Raw genomic sequence first — 19,720 nt, forward strand, 5'->3', positions numbered from 1 at the left:
AACCCTACCGGTTACCATTCCATTCTCACCCATTAAAAAATATATTTGAAGTTTTTTTTTATACAACTTAGAATGGCAAACAAGCTGACGGCCCACCTGATGGAAAGTGGTAACCGTCGCCTATAGACATGAGCAGTACCATAGACATAACAGAGTATACTGTTTCACCCATGATACCCCTCATGCGTTGCCATTCCTGAGGACTCAGGTGTTATTCCTTTGTACCCTGTAAATTCACGCCATATCCCACCCTTCGAACCAAAACACAGCCATGTAAACACAACTGCTTCACGGTTGAAACACGAATGGGACAGAGGTACCCAAGCAATCGACTTTTATACAAAGTCTCCCTCTGGTTTAGAACGTGTTAGGGCATATTTATGCCCTGATATATTAAACTAAATTTATTTAAGTTAAAAGAGGCGTAGTAGTAAATGTAGGTATTTCTATTTAATTCTATTTAATAATTGCAAGTAATTTGACCGTGAAATGTGAGTTAATGTCTTCTTTAAATTAGTTACCATAAATAACAAATTAGATTGTAGTGACTAAACAAATCGTATTCCTTCAAAAAAACGAAGTCATTGGCCTATAGAATCAGAATTCAGTAAAATATATAATTGATTTGTCTCAAATTTTTAACCAAATGCCTCATAACTCCGCCGATTATAAGCCTACTCGTATTTCAAATTTTTTTTTTTATTTTATTTAATTTTATTTAATACTTTATTGTACACATTAGTTATAAAAATATGACAGAGGTAAACAAAAGTACAAAGGCGAGCTTAACTCTGATAGAGTTTTCTTCCAGCAAACCCAAAGTGGAAAGGAGCATCAATGTCAGCGGATACAGCAGTGTACAATTTTTAAACAGACAAAATTAAATTAATTACTATATATTTTATCATACAAATATATATATATATATATATATATATATATATATATATATATATATATATATATATATATATATACATAAATGTATATCTACATCTATGCATATACTTACACACACATACACATATACATACAATATACCTACATATATATATCTCAAAGGATATACTTAAAGATTGCTCCCGTAGAAATTTTATCAAAATCGGTTGTGGTTTAGTTTTAAAGTCAAAATAACAAGTTATGTCATTATTGAAGTAGGTTTTTTGTGTAGAACACAATTTTAAACTAGTAATACATTGAAATGCAAAAGGACACTAAAGTAAGATAAATGTGTCACTAATTATTTTTCTTATTACAAAGTGTATTCCTTCAAAAAAACGAAGTCGTTAGTCTATTCTATAGAATCAGAGTTTGGAAAAAATATATAATTGATTTTAAATATATTTTCAACTAAATTCAATAAAAAAGAGATTGTCTAGTCGCTTGTATTTTTTATATTTGTTGTCTCCTATTTCCATCGATTATAAACTGATTTCAAAAATCTTTTTTTTTTTATCTGAAAGGATATACTTACAGATTAGTATCATAGAAATTTTATCAAAATCGAATAAGTGGTATAGTTTTCAAAATAAGTAGTCAAAATAAGTGGTTTTGCTATAATTAAAGTAGGTTTCGTTCTTTTTAAAACATAATCTTAAATTTTTAACACATTGAATTTTGTATTAAAAGGACGATTTAATAATCAACTGTTGGACGGTATAGTTATGGTATATGTAGTTATAGTAATACAATTGTAACCTTATTTTCTTCTCCACTTTTCATAACACCCGAGCAATATAATTTGCATTAATAAGTATATAACTATGTTTATTCGTATTAAGCGGGTAATTTATTATGTAAAGTAGTCATACTATTGTTTTTATGATTTTTTTCTACTTCCTTTATCCTGCAACAGTAGTTATTGTTGGTATTTTTTTTTAATAATAAAAAAAAAGTTATTATTAATTTATTTTTATAATTACATTTTTTTTATTAGTTAGCTAAAACGGTAATTGTTAAGGGGGGGGGGGGAAGGGATTGTTAGTAATGGAGACTGAGAATCCTATTGCTAGCAATATACCCAACCAATAAACCCCCAAAGGTCGATCTTCTCGCGGTTCCCCCTGGAAATTATCATGGTTAATTCCTGATGAATTCATCATGATGGGCTAATTGGCCTGTTTTCATTCTCATCTATCACCCTTCACTGGTGTTCCGCCAGCGTATCTCGTTAGCGCAGGCGGGGTTACCATACTATTTTCACCCATCAAAAAAAAATACGGTAATTGCAACTACATGGGATTTTTTTACATGAGAGATATTTTGGAAAAAATAATATGAGGAGGCTTACATGTTATCATCATCAACATCATGTCAGCCGTTATCTGTCCACTGCTGAACATAGGCCTCCCTCATAGTTATTATATTGGACATGTTATTATATCATTACATTTATAGTTTATCAAAATCTGTCTCAATATTTTAAATCTAATAAAAGTACGATTAGTAAGTTAATTATTAAGTAGGTTTACGATTATCAATCACTCGCAGTTTACAGTGATCGATTTTTTTATGTAACTTAGAATGGCAAAGAAGCTGACGGCCCACCTGATGGAAAGTGGTAACCGTCGCCTATAAACATGAGCAGTATCATGGAGACAGCAGAGTATACTGTTTCGCCAATGATACCCCCCATGCGTTGCTATTCCTGAGGACCCAGGTGTTATTCCTCTGTACCCTGTAAATTCACTGCTATATCCCACCCTTCAAACCGAAACACAGCCATGCAAACACAATTGCTTCACGGTAGAAACACGAAAGGTGTGCAAGTGTGTGTCCCTCTGGTGAGATATATCTGTATATAGATAGATCTATGTTTTCGATAACAAACTACATACATAGAGTCGTCATAGATATATCTAGAATGCAGCTGTTTACGGTAAGTGGACCGATAGATAGTCACAGTAAATATTAGCAAATGTGCCTGCATAGTTCAGTTGTACCACAGTATAACTAATAGTACTTAAGTACAGTATAGATACCCCCTGCCACCCTATGCGGTCTTACCTCACCCCCTCTCAAATACGCGTTAGTGCCAATACTGTAATGGATGTCTTTAGTCGACTCTACTTTTGTATTATGGTACAATATATCAAAGCGTGCGCTATTTCCCCGCGTAAACCCTAACTACATACGCACACATTGTCACACGTACAGACGTTATTTGTTTCTGTAGTTGTGACAAGCGTGGATCATGGCGTTTTTGTATGAAGTGTCCGAGGTGTGGTTGTACACTGCATTTATTCACTTATCTGATTACAAGGCTGTTCGGCCTTAAGGGGCAGTATTTGCTAAATGTATGCCAATACAATGTGAAGTAACGTCTTTAATACGACTAACGACTTGCCCTGGCTTCGCAGTTTTTTCTAAAATAAATTACATCCGATGTTACTCGCCCATTACAAATAAACAAACAAAAAATCAAGTCTTTCCTCTTTATAATATTATTTCAGATTTATTACGATAAATGAGATGATGGACTACTTAATGAAAATTATAAATGTAACTACAAATTTTATATATACGGATTGTAATATTTGTTTAATTGTAAAAACAAGTCATTTTCTAATGTATCGATCAATTCGGTTCTAATTTTTGCGCATTTCTTATGCACTATTGGAATACTAGTCCACAATCAGTGAAAATAACAATTTATGATAATTAATAAAATTTAGTTTGAGTATATTTATTTATTTTTTTAAAGAACTAAAATTTTATATAAAAAAATGTTATTAATACCTTTTTTTAAGTTTTATTTATATATTTGTTATGTTGAAAGTTACAATAATATTTTATATTTATTTTTACAAATTGGTGCTCTATAGGTTATATTGAATTTTAATTTATTTGTATAAATTTAAATTACAAACTATTAAGTAAATTTAAACATTGTTTACTATATATAATTGGAGACAAATTTTCCATTTTAGTAATAAAGAAAGAGCTCTTCTTTAAAAGTGTAGAGTGTCAAAATATCAACAATGAAATCTATAATAGTTAGAAATAAGATATAATGAGATTAGTCTGATATTAGTCAGGTATATATATATATATATAGTTTCAATTAAAAATATTACACCAATAATCTTTATAGCATCTGTCCTTAAGAGTGAGTACACTATTTATATATGCACTTATATATACGATTAAGTAACTTACTTTGAATTTCAAGTCTTTCCAGTTTGTCTTCAGCCCTTTGTTGTGCTTCTAAAGGACTCTCTATATGGTAAAATATACTAGCTCCAACCAGAAGGTAAACTAAATGCAGCGTCAGCATACACGTGAATTGCTTCTTGGACATCATCTTGCTTAGATATCTCCGTATACACTGCTTACAAAAATAATTTACTACCGTCCAGTCTACGCCTTGATAATTCTTGTCATAAAAAAAAATTAACACTCATCACAAAAGTTTCGATATCCATAATATCGTCCAATTCGGCACAACCAATTGTAGCATTAAGAACCTGAGAACTTTTAGAGTGTCCGTAAAACGGTCGGAACACAAACGGTGACCGTTCGATGTAAATTTTTCAACGCACATTATTTCATAGTTCCAGTGAAAATTTTCGAACACACTGCCACTAAAGTGGGAACAATAGAGGTGGCGTCTTAAAAAAATAATTGAAGAAAAACGGTCGCTAAACTTCCCGATTAGTCGTTCGGCCCCAGCGGTCGATGCGATCGAATGATTTTCCCTGCGCGTGCGCCTTTGAAACGCTGGCCGGCCGTCGCAACGTCCTTTTTTTATACGGCAAGCTCTAAATATTTGACAGACACGCATTAACTCATCGCAAAGGATAATATGTAAGGTTATTGCCAACATAGTGAGTGTGAGCGAGTCGACTGGCGCACCATTAGCGCTAGCTAAGAGAAAGATTCGAGTTTACGACGTGGGATTAGCGAAGATTCCACTTTTGATAATGAACGTTTCTCGTTACATCATTTTCGTGTTTCTTTTCGATGGAGAACATTATGGTTTGACGCAAATGCTGTATATTGGCATTACTTTGTTATTCGACGTAGAGATAGTTGGACGTGACGAATTTTCTTATCATGTTACCGGCTAAAAAGTATTATAAACCGGTATTATGGAGTATGTATTATGAATAGCTATTAATATTTTGATGTTTATATGACAAAAATATATAAATTTTATTAAATGCCAATTATATTATGCCTTTTTTAAGGTTACTAATCAGGTATCTTTGGTAAAAGGGAAAATAGTAAAAAAGCAAAAAACTGATTTTATATTTATCAAAATCAGAGCACCCTAAAGGTAAACTTAAAATTAATCTGATGTTATTGTGGTAAAGTGTGTTGGTGAACTTAATGGAATCTAAAATAAAACCCTTAATTAAATTAAAGAAATATTATTCCAAATTTTAAATATAGCAGCATAATTATATTATGTAGTTCAAATTAAACAGTTTGGTTTGGATTGGTTTTAATAACTTTTAAGTTTTTGGGTCGGCACTCAATAAGAACCAGTAAGAAGTTAATAAAGGATATATTAAAATATTTATAAAATTAAAATTTTTGTACATAAGATTTATTATACATCTTAGAATAGTAATCAAGCTGATGAAAAGTGGTAACTGTACCACTTTAAATACCTACCTTACGTACCATCATCATCATCATTTCAGCCATTATCCGTCCACTGCTGGACATAGACCTTCTTCGTAGACTGCCATAAGGAACGGTCTTAAGCCACCGGCATCCACTGACTCCCTGCAATGCATTTGAGGTCGTCACTCCATCTAGTGGGGGGTCGTCCTACACTGCGATTGGCCCTACGGGGTCGCCACTTAAGAACCTTTCTTCCCCATCGGTTGTCGGCTCTCTGAGTTATGTAACCAACCCATTGCCACTTCAACTTGCTTATCTTTCTTCATCTATCATTACGTACCTTAGGTTTTATAGTTTTGCAATATAAATGTACTGTACGATTGTCATAACTTACTCATTACCTAAACATATAGTGTTATTTTATAGCCTACGTTTGTTTTTGTAATCTGCACTGAATTAGTCTATGGAATGCCATTTCTGTTACTAACTAAGTATTTAGTAAGTTTATGGACTTTTCACAGAACAACAAGGATTATGCATATTTTTATTGTATTTGGACAATTATTAACAGCTCGGCAAACATTTTATTATTTGAGTCTCATTATTATATCGCAATGACAATATTTTGACGGCACATGGGGTTGTATAATTTTTATAAATTTTATTGTCAAAACAATGTAATATAAGAAAGTAGTACCATCAGAAAATTATTAGCGAACTTTGAGCATATGTGTGTATGATGTGATGTAAGCTAGCTTGAAAGAATGCTGACAATAATTCTAAATTAATACGTACTATAAAGAGGAAAGATTTGATTTTATATTTGTAATGGATAAAGTAGAAAAATATTAAGCTGGTTTTAAAAATTCCTTTGCCTATACAAAGCTACAGTATCAACTAATAACGTCCTAGCTACGCACAGTTTTTTTTTTTAATAAAATATTATTAAAAAAAAAACTGTGCGTTGCTAGGACGAGTCGCTAGGAGATGATAAAGAGAAAAGTCGAGTTCATTGCCAATACAATCTCTTCTTGGTCTTTAGAATAATTAAGTACTAAGTATCATTATCAAGTTAGTGATTAAATAATAGGTATATAATTTCGTATATAATTATATATATATATATATATATATATATATATATATATATATATATATATATATATATATATATATATATATATATATATATATATATATATATATATATATATATATATATATATATAATTATATATATTAACTTTAAAAAAAAAGTCAAATGACAAAAACATCGTTTTAATTTGTGTGTCAAACCCTAAGAAGGAATAATTTGACAAGAGTCGAATTGTCAAAACAGACAAAGTGACAAAGCTTCTATTTATTTTAATGATTTAATTGTGATTATTCAACAACAGTGAGTTGTTAGTTGAGAAATGATAACGATTTCCTTTAAATATTAAAAACACAACTCTTATGTACTTATTATTACTTTAAGTACTCGAAGCGATGTACGACCACTTTATATTGTCATATAACAAATTCCGATCAGATAAGAAGAATTTATATACCATTATTATTTATTCAAACGAATCAATTATTATAACACGTAATAAATTAATTTATAATTATATATAGGTACTACATACATGCAGCATGAATTAAAGGACAAGGCCAATTAAAAGACAAGGAGATATTTACAGGATCTAATCTAGCCTACTTATAAGGCATATTCTTTGCATTTAAAGAAGAAATTTCGCAATAACAAATATAAGACTCTTTAATTCCTCTCCTTCTTCCTATTAAATATAAATCCTCCCCGGTATCGTTGTATTTTATATTACTTATAGTTTTCCTTTCTCGTGGGTGTCGCAAGAGCTGACTAAGGGAGCATATGGTAGAGGGATGGCCAGCAGTGTCCCTCTTAAAACATCTGTAAAACCCTAAATGCGGTTGCCTACCCGCCTGCCAAGCGTGGCAACTACTGGCAAAACTCTCCTTATAGGGAAGACTAATGTTCAACAGTGGACAGTTAACGGCTAAAATAATAATAATCATAAAATAGTTTTAATATTTTTTTTTTATATTTTGATGTATATATTAATGTGATATTATTGTTTTTTTTTTTCCTAGGGATCTTTAATTTTTTTTAAATAACTTCTTGTTGTTTTTTTTTGAGTTTATCCATTACAAACTATTTGACTCTCCTCTCATATAGTGTCCTCTATAAATCGAAGAGGTTAGTTCTTAGAGAATAAGTCACGATAAGCCAACTGACTTGACTTCATTCTCACTCATCATCTTTCATTGGTACTTGGCCAGCATATATAGATAGAAATCTCACATCAGATCGCAGGTAGAAAATTATCATTCATAAATAAATGCTCCCAATCATACTGATTATGTCTTCAATCTACGATGCCTTGTATAATAAGTAACCAGATAGCGAAAATTAACCTGAGTTAATTTAAAAGTGTAACTTTACTAAATTGGTTCGACCGTTGACCTCAGGACTGCATTACGCAAAGCTACGCGCTTGCCTGCATCACGAAAGTCATCAAGTAATACCTTATATTCGCTTTTTTTTTGTTTTTCTACTTATATGCTAGATATCGATTCTTTTAGAAAAAAGCCGCTTCACAGATTGGACCTTGTTCCTTCAGAGAGACACATAAGAGAGAAGAATAATTAAAATACCTACTTCTTATCCCGCTCAACCAACTTATTTTTGTTACCAAGATAAAGAAGAGTTAAAACTAATAAATAAATATATTTTCTTTAAAATATTCTTTATTGAAATAAATATACAGTAATAATAACAATTAGAAACATTGTAAGCAAAGGTGAACTTATCCCTAAAAGAGATCTCTTGCAGACAACCTAGCACAGTGGCATAGGAAGTAGTGAGTGGGCAGCAGTAGTGCAAAACAGAAATCTAAACAACAATAATAAATAATAAATAAATTTTCTCTCATCTTCAGTAGTTTAAATTTTATTTAGCACAGGGAAACTATCATTAAAAATATTAGTTTGTATCGAGCACTTATTCAGAGCCGGTGGACTGAGCACGGATGTTTGGTAGTAACCTTGACATCCGAAACATGCCTTTTGTTGTCTTTATTCTTCTTCATTTAGTGAAGTCTGCTTCAATAGAGCTTAAATGAATAATTGACTTAACTAGAAAATTGTCCGCTGACATTTATTTATTTATTGGTATATCGACAGTTTTTTTTTTTATGGGTGAAAATGGTATGGTAACCTGCGCTAACGGGATACGCTGGCGGAGCACCGGTGAAGGGTGATAGATGAGAATGAAAACAGGTCAGTTAGCCCATCATGATAAATTCATCAGGAATTAATCATGATAGTTTCCAGGGAGAACCGCGAAGAGGTCGACCTGGTTGGGTATATTGCTAGCAATGGGGTTCTCAGTCTCTGTTACTAACAATCCCTTTCCCCCTCACATGGACAATATTATAAATAGCTTTTTACAATATAAATATATTTAATATAAACATGATAATATATGTACACCAGTTAAAGATGAACACAACATTGGCTATGTAATAATCATAATAAGTGGAGATATTTAATTAAATTATTTATATTTATTACGAAAATATTGCAAAGAAAAGAAAGAAGGAAGGAAGAGACAAAAAAGAAAGAAGATATTTAGAGAAAGACGTTCAATAGTAATACCAACCACAAATCGGGTAATTAATTCGATGTTTCGATTTCATATTAATTTCACTTGAAGAGTTTTTCTGTGGTATTATTTTATGTAATTTCAAGAAATTTCAAAATTTCTTGAAATTACCATAAAAATTTCAAATCAATACAACATAATGAAAAATTTCAAAATCTTTTCATTATGTTGTATAGAACAGTTAAAATAGTTTATAGGTATAAAGATGATTGTTAAAATAATTAAAATTTGCTCGTATTTTTTTTAGGCAATGCCCCTATCCTTATATTTTTATTTATATAAATAAAAATCAATTGTCGAATGTATGTTGAGGATAACTTCAAAACGGCTGCAACTTTTCTTTGTTTATAATGTGGGTGTTATAAGAAGCGATTAAGGGAACTTAATGGTCGAGTTCTCTTAAAACATCTCCAAAGCGTAACTGCGGTTGCAAACCCGTCTGGCAAGCATGGCAACTACTGCCAAAACCTCCCAATAGAGGGAGGCCTATATTCAGTAATGGGCAATTAACGGCTGATATGGTAATAAGATACAAAGTAGCAGGTACTGTAAACGTTTAACGTAAGTAAAGGCATATTACAAAACGTACCTAACTAGTATTAGAAGTGTGGGTCATTACATATGAGTGTGTTTTTAGTTACAATTCATTTTTCCCTTAAATAACGGACGTGAGTTACTTGTGACGTAAATTGTTTAAAATACCAACATATTAATAATTTGACCTTAAACAGCCTGCTGTATATTTTATGACGTTACATACTTGCAGTGTGTAATGTCCACTGTATCATACATGTAATGGAAGACCTATTGACACCTAATTCATTGTAATAAGTTACATATTTAAGCGTTTTATGTACATAATACAAAGTTAAATCGAAGTTATGAGTATATAGTTAAAGCAACGTTTTACTAGGAATATTTATTGAACGCTATTCTCTAAATAAAAGAAATATGGATCGAAATATAATAAAATTTGAAATTCTTAAAACTAAAACAGTCCAACTATCAAGTCAGTAGCTCTAGGTATGTGAGCATCACTGGTTATTTCCTACACTGTGGTATTCTTGTACGGAAAGTTTTTTTTTATTCATTTGACTCCTATTTCTTTACGAAACATCTTTTTTACATTAATTTTTTTTTTTGTTTTTTTTATAAATTTTAACTTCTATTTTTAACTCTGTAAATATCTAGAAAAATATTAGCTCGAAAAGAGGATTCATTTAAATTAAAATAAGAAGCACTGAATATTTATAAGTTTGAAATCTCTTAGAATCAACATTACAATAAAAAAAGAGTTATCAAAGTCGGTTCAATTGAATTGATGAAGATATAGCATAATATATATGTAGGCACTGAAGAAATACAGACTAATTGAGGAAAATTATAATATATATGCTACACATATATATATGTTCAGATAATGTTTTATACTATAAATACTTAAGTCAGTTAATTCTGTTTAAATTAATTTTATTATATATATAAAAATAACTAATTCAGATTAAGTATAAGATAAAATAGTGTGAAACGTAAATGATAACGGAGGCTTCAAATTTAGACATGATATTAAAATAATCTTAATAGCTTTTTTTTATAATTGTTGTTTTAACTTAGATATTTGATGTATTAGGTAGTAGTCAGTTGTAGATAACTGCTCTCATAAATACTACATTGGATGAAGTCGATTTTTTAACAATTTTTTAAATTTTAAATTTCTAAAAAAATATAAATCAAATAACATCAAAAAAATGTTGAGTTCCCCTTTATTAATACCACAGTGTAAGAACCACGCAGTGGTTCAAAGCCCATTTAAAAGATTATCTTACAATTTGAGAAGTACGCTCTCTCTAGACGTAACTATCGCACGACTGATAAGAAAGAGTTCTTTGGCCAGTGCTAATAATAATAATAATAATAATAATAATAACCGTCTCGGAACAGAACCTAGCCGACAGAGTTCGGTACATACAGCGCTCTGGTATGTTTAGCGCGACCGAACTCGAACGATTGCGAAGTGAAGTTGTTCCAGAAGCAAACTCCGCGACCGTAGAGCAACCCATCTCAGACGTGCTACCTAGCGTAGAGGTGGTTGCCGAAACGCTTTCAGAAGCGGATGCGGACGGAACAACTTCCCAGGATATAGAGCATATGAGGAGCATACTAGACGAGGCGATTTTAGAGATCCGAAGAACTCCCCTCGAAGAGAGACCGAAGCTTCCCCGGATATATCTAAATGTGGCGACGCGGGATGCCATTGAGGCCACAAATGGACTGCTGCCTCAGTACCTTGAGGGCAGCGGTGACCTGGGAGAGACGAGTTCAATCCTGTTTGGCGCTGCGTTGGCAGTATGCCGATATACCGGCGCAAAAATGCCCCGGGCTGGACGTAATATCCAAAGGGATAATATGAAACCAGCCTGGAAAAGAAGGATTGAACGACGGATCGCCCAGGCCAGAGTCCTCATTGGTAGACTGCTCTGCTTCAGGGAGGGCAACACACGCCCGAGAATTATGCGCTCCGTAAAAGAGGCCTTTGCTGGGACAGGTGTACGTCTGTTCCAGCCGGACTTCGGGCACAAACTTACGGAGCGCATAGATGAACTGAAGCAGAAGATCGCTGCATGGGGGAAGCGACTCCGACGGTACTCTGAGAGGGTTGAGAGGTATCAACAGAATCGCCTCTTTATGAGTGATCAACGGAAGTTTTATAGGAACTTGGAGCGCCCAAAACTACAGCCCACAGGACAAAGACCCGAAACAGCCAATTTCGTCGCCTTCTGGAGACAGCTGTGGTCTGAACCTGTGGAACATGAGGAGGGCGCATGGATGCACGATGTTGAGGAAGCATGTGCTCGAATAACGCCGATGAACGCCATTGCCATTACGGAGGAAGACGTGGTTGCCGCGATCCGTCGGGCTCCGAACTGGAAAAGTCCGGGAATCGACGGATTGCAGCACTACTGGTTAAAGGCGTTCTCGGCCAGCCATGCGACCTTAGCCGTGCAATTCCAGAGTGCCCTCGAAAACAGGACGCTCCCGAACTTCCTTACAACCGGGATCACTCATTTAGCTCCTAAGACGGACGATACCGCGGATCCATCTAAATATCGCCCCATCACTTGTCTTACGACAATATATAAGACGTTAACATCCGTTCTGAGCGCTAAGATCTCTCGTCATGTGTACGAGAATAAGATCCTATCTAGCGCTCAGAACGGATGCAGGGGCGGTAGCCGCGGATCGAAGGAGCTGCTCCTCATTGATGCTGTCGCTGGCCACGTGGTCAAGCGGAACCGTCGGAATTTCTCCGCCGCCTGGATAGATTATAAAAAGGCGTTCGATTCCGTGCCCCATTCATGGCTCCGGGGGATACTCGAGCTGTACAAGATCGACGGTACAGTTCGAGTGTTCTTGGAGGCATGCATGGGGCAGTGGACGACGATCCTGACTATCCAGGGCGAGCGATTGACGGATACCGCTGACCGGATAGAGATAAAGAGGGGAATATTCCAGGGCGATTGTTTGAGTCCACTTTGGTTTTGCCTGTCCCTGAATCCACTCAGTACTTTACTGGAGAATTCGGGGACTGGATTTCAGTATCGGAGAGGAGGTACACGAGTGTCTCACCTTCTGTACATGGATGACTTGAAACTGCTAGCTCCGAGCGTCGAACGCCTGACGGAGCTGCTAAATATCGTAAACGATTATAGCAGCTCTATTAGGATGGCGCTCGGAATAGACAAGTGCGCGGTCCTCCATGTGCAGAGGGGACGGGTCACTCAAACTGAAGAGATCGCCACAGATCCCTCTAATATTAAAACCCTCTCCGAGGCTGAAACATACCGGTATCTGGGCATGTCACAAAACATCGGTGTGAAGGAGACGGATATGAAACAGTCAGTCCGCGAGGAATTTTTTGCGCGCCTTACAAGAGTACTGAAAAGTTCTTTGTCGGGCGCCAATAAAATCCGAGCTTATAACGGCTGGGTCATACCCGTACTCCTTTACACTTTTGGCGTGCTCAGATGGTCTCAAACCGATCTCGAAGCCCTGGATCGGAAAGTCCGCACAACTATGACCCTCCATAGAATGCATCACCCGAAATCGTCAGTCATGAGGCTGTATATCCCGCGGAAGGCTGGTGGTCGAGGCTTGTTAAGTGTTAAGACCATGCACAACCGCGAGGTTGACAGCCTCAGGACATATTTTCTGGAGAAAATAGACGAGGGTTTGCATAGAGAGGTCATAGAATGCGACAAAGGATTCACCCCTCTTTCTCTGGCTAAAGAGGACTGGCGAAAACCCGAAGTTTTGGGTACCTCTCAGCGGGAGGCCGTATGGAAAGAGAAGGAGTTGCACGGAAGGTTCTTCAAAGCCCTTCACGGGCCGTACGTAAACACGAAGACCTCCGTGCACTGGCTACAGTTCGGTGATCTCTTCGGAGAGACCGAGGGTTTTGTCTGTGCAATACAGGATCAGGTGGTTAAGACGAACAATTACCGAAAGCACATTCTGAAGGATGGCACTGAGGACATCTGTCGGGCATGTCGCCATCCCGGAGAGTCACTCAGACATGTGCTTTCGGGTTGTTCAGCTCTTGCCAACACTGAGTACTTGCACAGACACAACCAGGTAGCCAAAATACTCCATCAAGAGCTAGCTCTGAAGTACGGCCTCGCGAATGAGAGGTTGCCGTACTATAAGTACGAGCCCCAGCCGGTCCTCGAAAGCGACAGCGTAAGGCTCTACTGGGACCGATCCATCATCACGGACAGAACCGTTCTTGCGAACAAACCTGATATCGTGGTGATGGATCGGGCACTCTCGAGGGTGTTTTTGGTGGATGTCACCATACCGCATGACGAGAACCTCGTGAAAGCCGAAACCGAGAAGAAGAGAAAATATCTCGACCTGGCTCACGAGGTGACCGAAATGTGGGGGGTGACATCTACCGAAATCATCCCAATCGTTATGTCGGTGAACGGTCTTATCCCAACCAGTCTGGAACAACATCTCAGACGGTTGGGATTCCGAGGCGGCTCACTCCCGGGAAAGATGCAGAAAGCGGTGCTCTTAGATTCTGCCCGCATTGTACGCCGGTTTCTCTCCCTGGGGCCCTGAACCCCGGCCGACTGTGCTTCTGCCGGGGGTTAGTTGCCATCTCCTCTCCTTAAGAGGGGAGATGAGAATTTTAGTGAAATTTAAAAAATAATAATAACTTTATTGCATAACCATGATTTTAACAAACTCAGCACTGGAAATTACAGTAAAAGTAGATACGAATTCATTTGTACATTTGGATCAGTTTAAACATCTGTGTCTGAACTAGGTTATAAAACCTGTATCTCAGACAACAGCGCTCAACCCTCATTACATAGTATAATGTTAGTTCAGCTAAATTTTTAGTGCTACATATAGAATATTGATTTTATATAAAGTTAGTATATCTAATTATAACAATTGGCAATAATGAAAATTGTGAAATAATGTGCTCCCTGTGTGTAGAGTGTAATTTGAATGTATGTGTGTGGGAGAGTGTGTAAAATTATTTGTATGTTATTTTGAAAAAAAATATTTGAATAATACCTACCTACAATTTTATAGTAAGTAGATCGATTTCAAATATAAAAATTTCAACTTGATTGTGATATCAAGTCTTTACAAAAATCTTTACGAAAGGTAAGGACCAATATGATCTAATTTTCTAGATAGATTTAGATATATAATTTTAGTTTATGATGGTCTATAAAACAGTCATCGTATCGTATTAGCTTTTAACTGTCCACTACTGAACATAAGTCTCCCCTAGGGGGATTTTGCCAGTTGTTGCCATGCTTGGCAGGCGGATAGGCAATTTGGCAGCACAGAGCTAGCCCGCAGTTAAGTTTTGGAGATGAATTTAGAGGGATACTGTTGCCCATCCGTCGCCTTCCCTTAGTCGCCTTTTACAACATACACAGGAAAGGAAGGGATGACTTATTTTATGCCGGCACTATACGGGACTATAAAATAGTAATTTTCGATAATTATCAAATCAATATATTAGATGAAGAGATAAATTTAGAGAAATAATATCTCAGAATCGACTCCAGCGTCTACGTTTTTTAGTATTAAATTATTATACTTTTTGTCGTTTTTTGATCTCCTATTCGTTGGTAAACAATGTTTAGTTTCGGTATTGGTAGAAAAAGAAACGTTAAGAATTTCGCATCCCCTCTATACCTACTTGCTAATTATTATACAGTACATTTTTAAGAACCATGGATATAATTATGACAGATTCAAACAATAATGACGCGGACATTACTGACGCGTGCGGATCAAATGTAAAATCCTGAAAGATTGTGTTGGAGGCCTTGAAATGCCGTTCACTGAAGAATTCACGTCAAGTCCAACAAATATTTACACTATATAACTAATCCTCTAATCCGATGTCGGGCATTAGAGAATTATCGTGAAAGCCTAACTTAAACCTACGTCATGTCATCGGCGCGATCTGAAGGTTATATTGTACCTAATTGAGGTTTATGGACATCTGTATTTTAATGCATTTGAGAGTTCCACAACACTGTTTCTTTGGCAGTTGGAAATTCATATCACGCTCACGACATACGGACCATCATCTAATCTAACATTTTTTCCTATCTAAGTATTATTATATTTTTTTTAAAATATTGGTGTCTCTTTAGTATTACAAGTAAATTCAAATAATGTCTGTTCAATAAACGTAAGTACATAATGCTAAGTCTATGGTTTGTTTAAAATTGAATTTGAATTGAAAGACTCAAATTTTAAAGGTACAAAGATGGACCATAATAGGCAATTTTTACACCAACTACGAACTACCACTATTTGGGCACTATAAAGAAAATACTTTAGTATACAAGTTGTCAAACTCGGCAAGTCCAAATTCGACCGAGAGGTCAACCGATGAATCTAATTAGCTTAGGCAACGTTTGGAAAACTACGTTGCAATTTCTTATCCAAAATACCTCAGAGTATGAAGACAAAATTTTAATGAATACGTATTACCAGTGACGAGTCATTAAGATGATGACCTACAGAAGAGGCTAAATATGACTCTACATGGTTGGCCGTATATAGAAGCTTCAAGTTTCTCAGCGAGTTATGGAGTAACGACTTCAAATGCATAGCCGAGAGTCAGTGCACCGTTCCTTATGGCAGTCTATGGGGCAAGCCTATGGTCAGCAGTGGACAGGTAACGGCTGATATGATTATGATCATTCTATTCTTACACCATCACCACATGGAAGACTGTTAACTTATTCAGTGTTTATCATGTAATCGGTTAACTTAGATAACCAATTCCATTTATACTGAAACCTCTTAATGTTGATAATAGCTTTAGACTCGTCTGGGATTTAAATTTATACTGTTTAATCTATCAGAATAATTTATAGCCGTGAGTAAGTAGGTGTTGTACAATTTTACGTAAAGGTATCTTAATTCTAAAGATCGTTAGTTCGATAAACTTTACACTGAACAATCGTTTCACTTCTCTTGCTACTACTCGTGTGAGGATGTCGTCCTTTGCCCGCTACTTCGTATGTATGGATATCAGAAGTAGGAAAACTAATGAAATAGATTTATTAAAGACGATGTATCCAAATAAACTATACACCAGATTTTAAGTTAGACCTCCATGCCTAGAACTTAGAAAACCTAATCTAATTTGGTGTAGAAGTTTTTGCGTGATACCGGAACAAACATACAGACAGACAGAAAAAAATTCAAAAAAATATTGTTTTAGTATTTACTGCTCTTATTAAGCTCTCATATCAGTTCTTCTTAAATATCTCTTATGTGCAGACATTGTCTTGTTGCATTTTCATTACATTAGTAAGATTACATCGTTAGTAGATGTCTGTATGTACAATCAAAATGTACTTGTCAAAAATCAATTTTACTTTTATAATTCGACTACAAAATTAAGCGTATCCAATCTGCCCGTAGCCAGTTTTTTGTTCATTCTGTTTTTTTTTTAATGGGACGTAATAAAAACATATCGTCATAAGATTAAGCAGGCAATTATCATAAGAAAATTAGGTACTATCCATGGACGCAATAAAACAATTGTCTTTGTTTACTAGTAATAAAGATGACTGACCTATTTTGTATACAAAACCTTAGGTAGGTACTCAGTTTCTTTATGAGCTAAAATTTTTATTTTTATGATACTGGTACAGGGTTTTTTAATGGGTGAAAATAAAATAGTGACCTTGCCTGCGCTAGCTAGTGGAGTGCCAGTGAGGATGATAGGCGAGGATGAAGCAGAAGTGCTAAATTCAACTACAATGTTTTCCAAAGGAAATTGCATGAAGGTCGGCCTAATAGGGTTTTGTTGGGTGAAAATGGTATGGTAACCCCGCCTGCGCTAACGAGATACGCTGGCGGAGCACCAGTGAAGGGTGATCGATGAGAATGAAAACAGTCCAGTTAGTCTATCATGATGAATTCATCAGGAATTAACCATGATAGTTTCCAGGGGGAACTGCGAGGAGGTCGACCTGGTTGGATATATTGCTAGCAATGGGATTCTCAGTATCCATTACTAACAATCCCTTTCCCCCCTTCTTTTTTAAAAAGCCGGTAGCACACTTGTAATTACTCTGGCGTTGCTGGTGCTTATAGTCGCTTAGCATTAGGTGAGCCACATGCACGTTTGCCTCCTGTGTTATAAAAAACGAATAAAACGACAAGAACATGGTCAAAAAATATTAATAATATCATTTAATTATTATTTGTCATGGCCGAAATTATGACGGTGATGATCTATTCGATGGGGGGGAGAAGGGATTGTTAATAATGGGGATTAGCAACTCCATTGTTAGTAATAAACCCTATTAATCAACCTCCTCCCGGTTCCCCTGGAAACCATCCTAATAGATTTCTTTTTGAATTCGTCACGATGGCCTAACTGACCTGCATCATTGTTACCTATCACCCCTCACTGGTGCCTCGCTAGTATATACCGATAGTGCGGATAGGGTTACCATTCCATTATCATCTATTCAAAAAAAAAAACTGGTGCCCCGCCAATGTATACCGATAGCTCTAGTGGGGTTATCATTCCATTAAAAGGAAATACCTATTTAATACGTTACTTAGGTATTAGCACTTTGAACATAAAATGTTCAGCAAAGGCAGATTTTCGAGTTCGTATCGGAAAATTGTCTATTTTGTACCTACTTATTTTAGGAATTTATTACAAAATGTTGTGTGAAATCGTGACTGTACCAGGGTTTGATCTAACACGACTTTTTTCACTATATAGTCCAAGAGACAAGAGACGTCGAATGTAAATGTGTATTAATAATATTTTATTGACGACTTAATGAAGCAGAGGTAATATGCGTATAAGTAAATAAATGTATTTTTTTTATCTAAAATATTGATATTATTATAGCAATAATATCTATATAAAAAATCTGTTTCGCCGTATGGCCTTGGTATAGAAAAGGTCAGCCCTTTCTTTCTAGTGGGTGTCGTAAGAGGCGACTAACGGAATAAAATAGTAGAAGGATGGGCAGCAGCGTTCCTCTAAACGTCACCAAAGCCTAACCGCGGTTGCCAACTCGCCGGTCAAGCGTGGCATCTACTGACTCCTCCCCCTCCCTCAATAGGGGGAGGCCTATGTTCAGCAATGGACAGTTAATGACTGATATAATTATAATAAAGTCAGTTTTATAAAGAGACAATAGGCCTTTTGTAGTTGAAGAATAACGTTGGTATAAAAAGCTATTGATTATTGAGAAGAAATCATAAAATAAGCTGATTATTCCATAAAATAGGTACTATTTTTATTATTTGGACCTCATTCCTAGGTAAATCCTATGTGTAGTCAACACTAATACTTTAGAATTGATATGAAAAAGAGAGGGAGATAGATTTGAACAGAGAGACAGGATTACCACTTCCATTTTATCCATATTTTGTGATTTTATAAACCGTAGGTGATATTTTTTATAAAAGTAATAAATAATATTCATTATAACTGCTGAGGTGATAGGATTTCAGTGAGACAGGTGATTTCTATCATTCAATCTACAGGCCAGGTTCTTAGTTTTCTATAAAATAGATTAAAAATATCGATATTAAAAAATCTAAATTTTTATATTTTGAATTCTATCTCCTGGTTTAATATTAATTGTAAGGTAGTGTCACCAAAGTGTTAAATAGATGCGAGCATCGCACAGCGTCGCAGTGACAATTTGTTAATATATAATTCGATATAACACAATTTGTTGCAATTTAACCACTTCATGTAAAGCAGATAAAACTGGTTCTATGCAATAATATTATTCATATGAAATTAGGATTCAGGCTAAACCATTTTCAATCTAAAAAACCTAATTGCTTTGGTTGGTTATTGTATATACTAAAAAAATAAGCATTTGGCGTAATTAGAGTATTTTTTTATTAGGAGGATGGTAGCTAAGATAA

At 35.3% G+C, this 19,720-nt stretch overlaps 1 protein-coding gene across 1 annotated transcript in view; it reads right to left on the reverse strand.

Moving 5' to 3' along the window:
- The window catches only part of LOC113512933 (open rectifier potassium channel protein 1), a 34,995-nt gene extending 30,167 nt beyond the window's left edge, over positions 1–4,828 (reverse strand). The window contains exon 1 of the mRNA XM_026896898.3: positions 4,159–4,828. Within this exon, the coding sequence (XP_026752699.2) occupies positions 4,159–4,303 (145 nt within the window). The 5' untranslated portion in view covers positions 4,304–4,828. The remainder of the gene's footprint in view (positions 1–4,158) is intronic.
- Positions 4,829–19,720: the final 14,892 nt, after the last annotated feature.

This window comes from Galleria mellonella, unplaced genomic scaffold (assembly GCF_026898425.1).
Source record: "Galleria mellonella isolate WM207_F2 unplaced genomic scaffold, CSIRO_AGI_GalMel_v1 utg21, whole genome shotgun sequence".
NCBI lineage: Eukaryota > Metazoa > Arthropoda > Insecta > Lepidoptera > Pyralidae > Galleria > Galleria mellonella.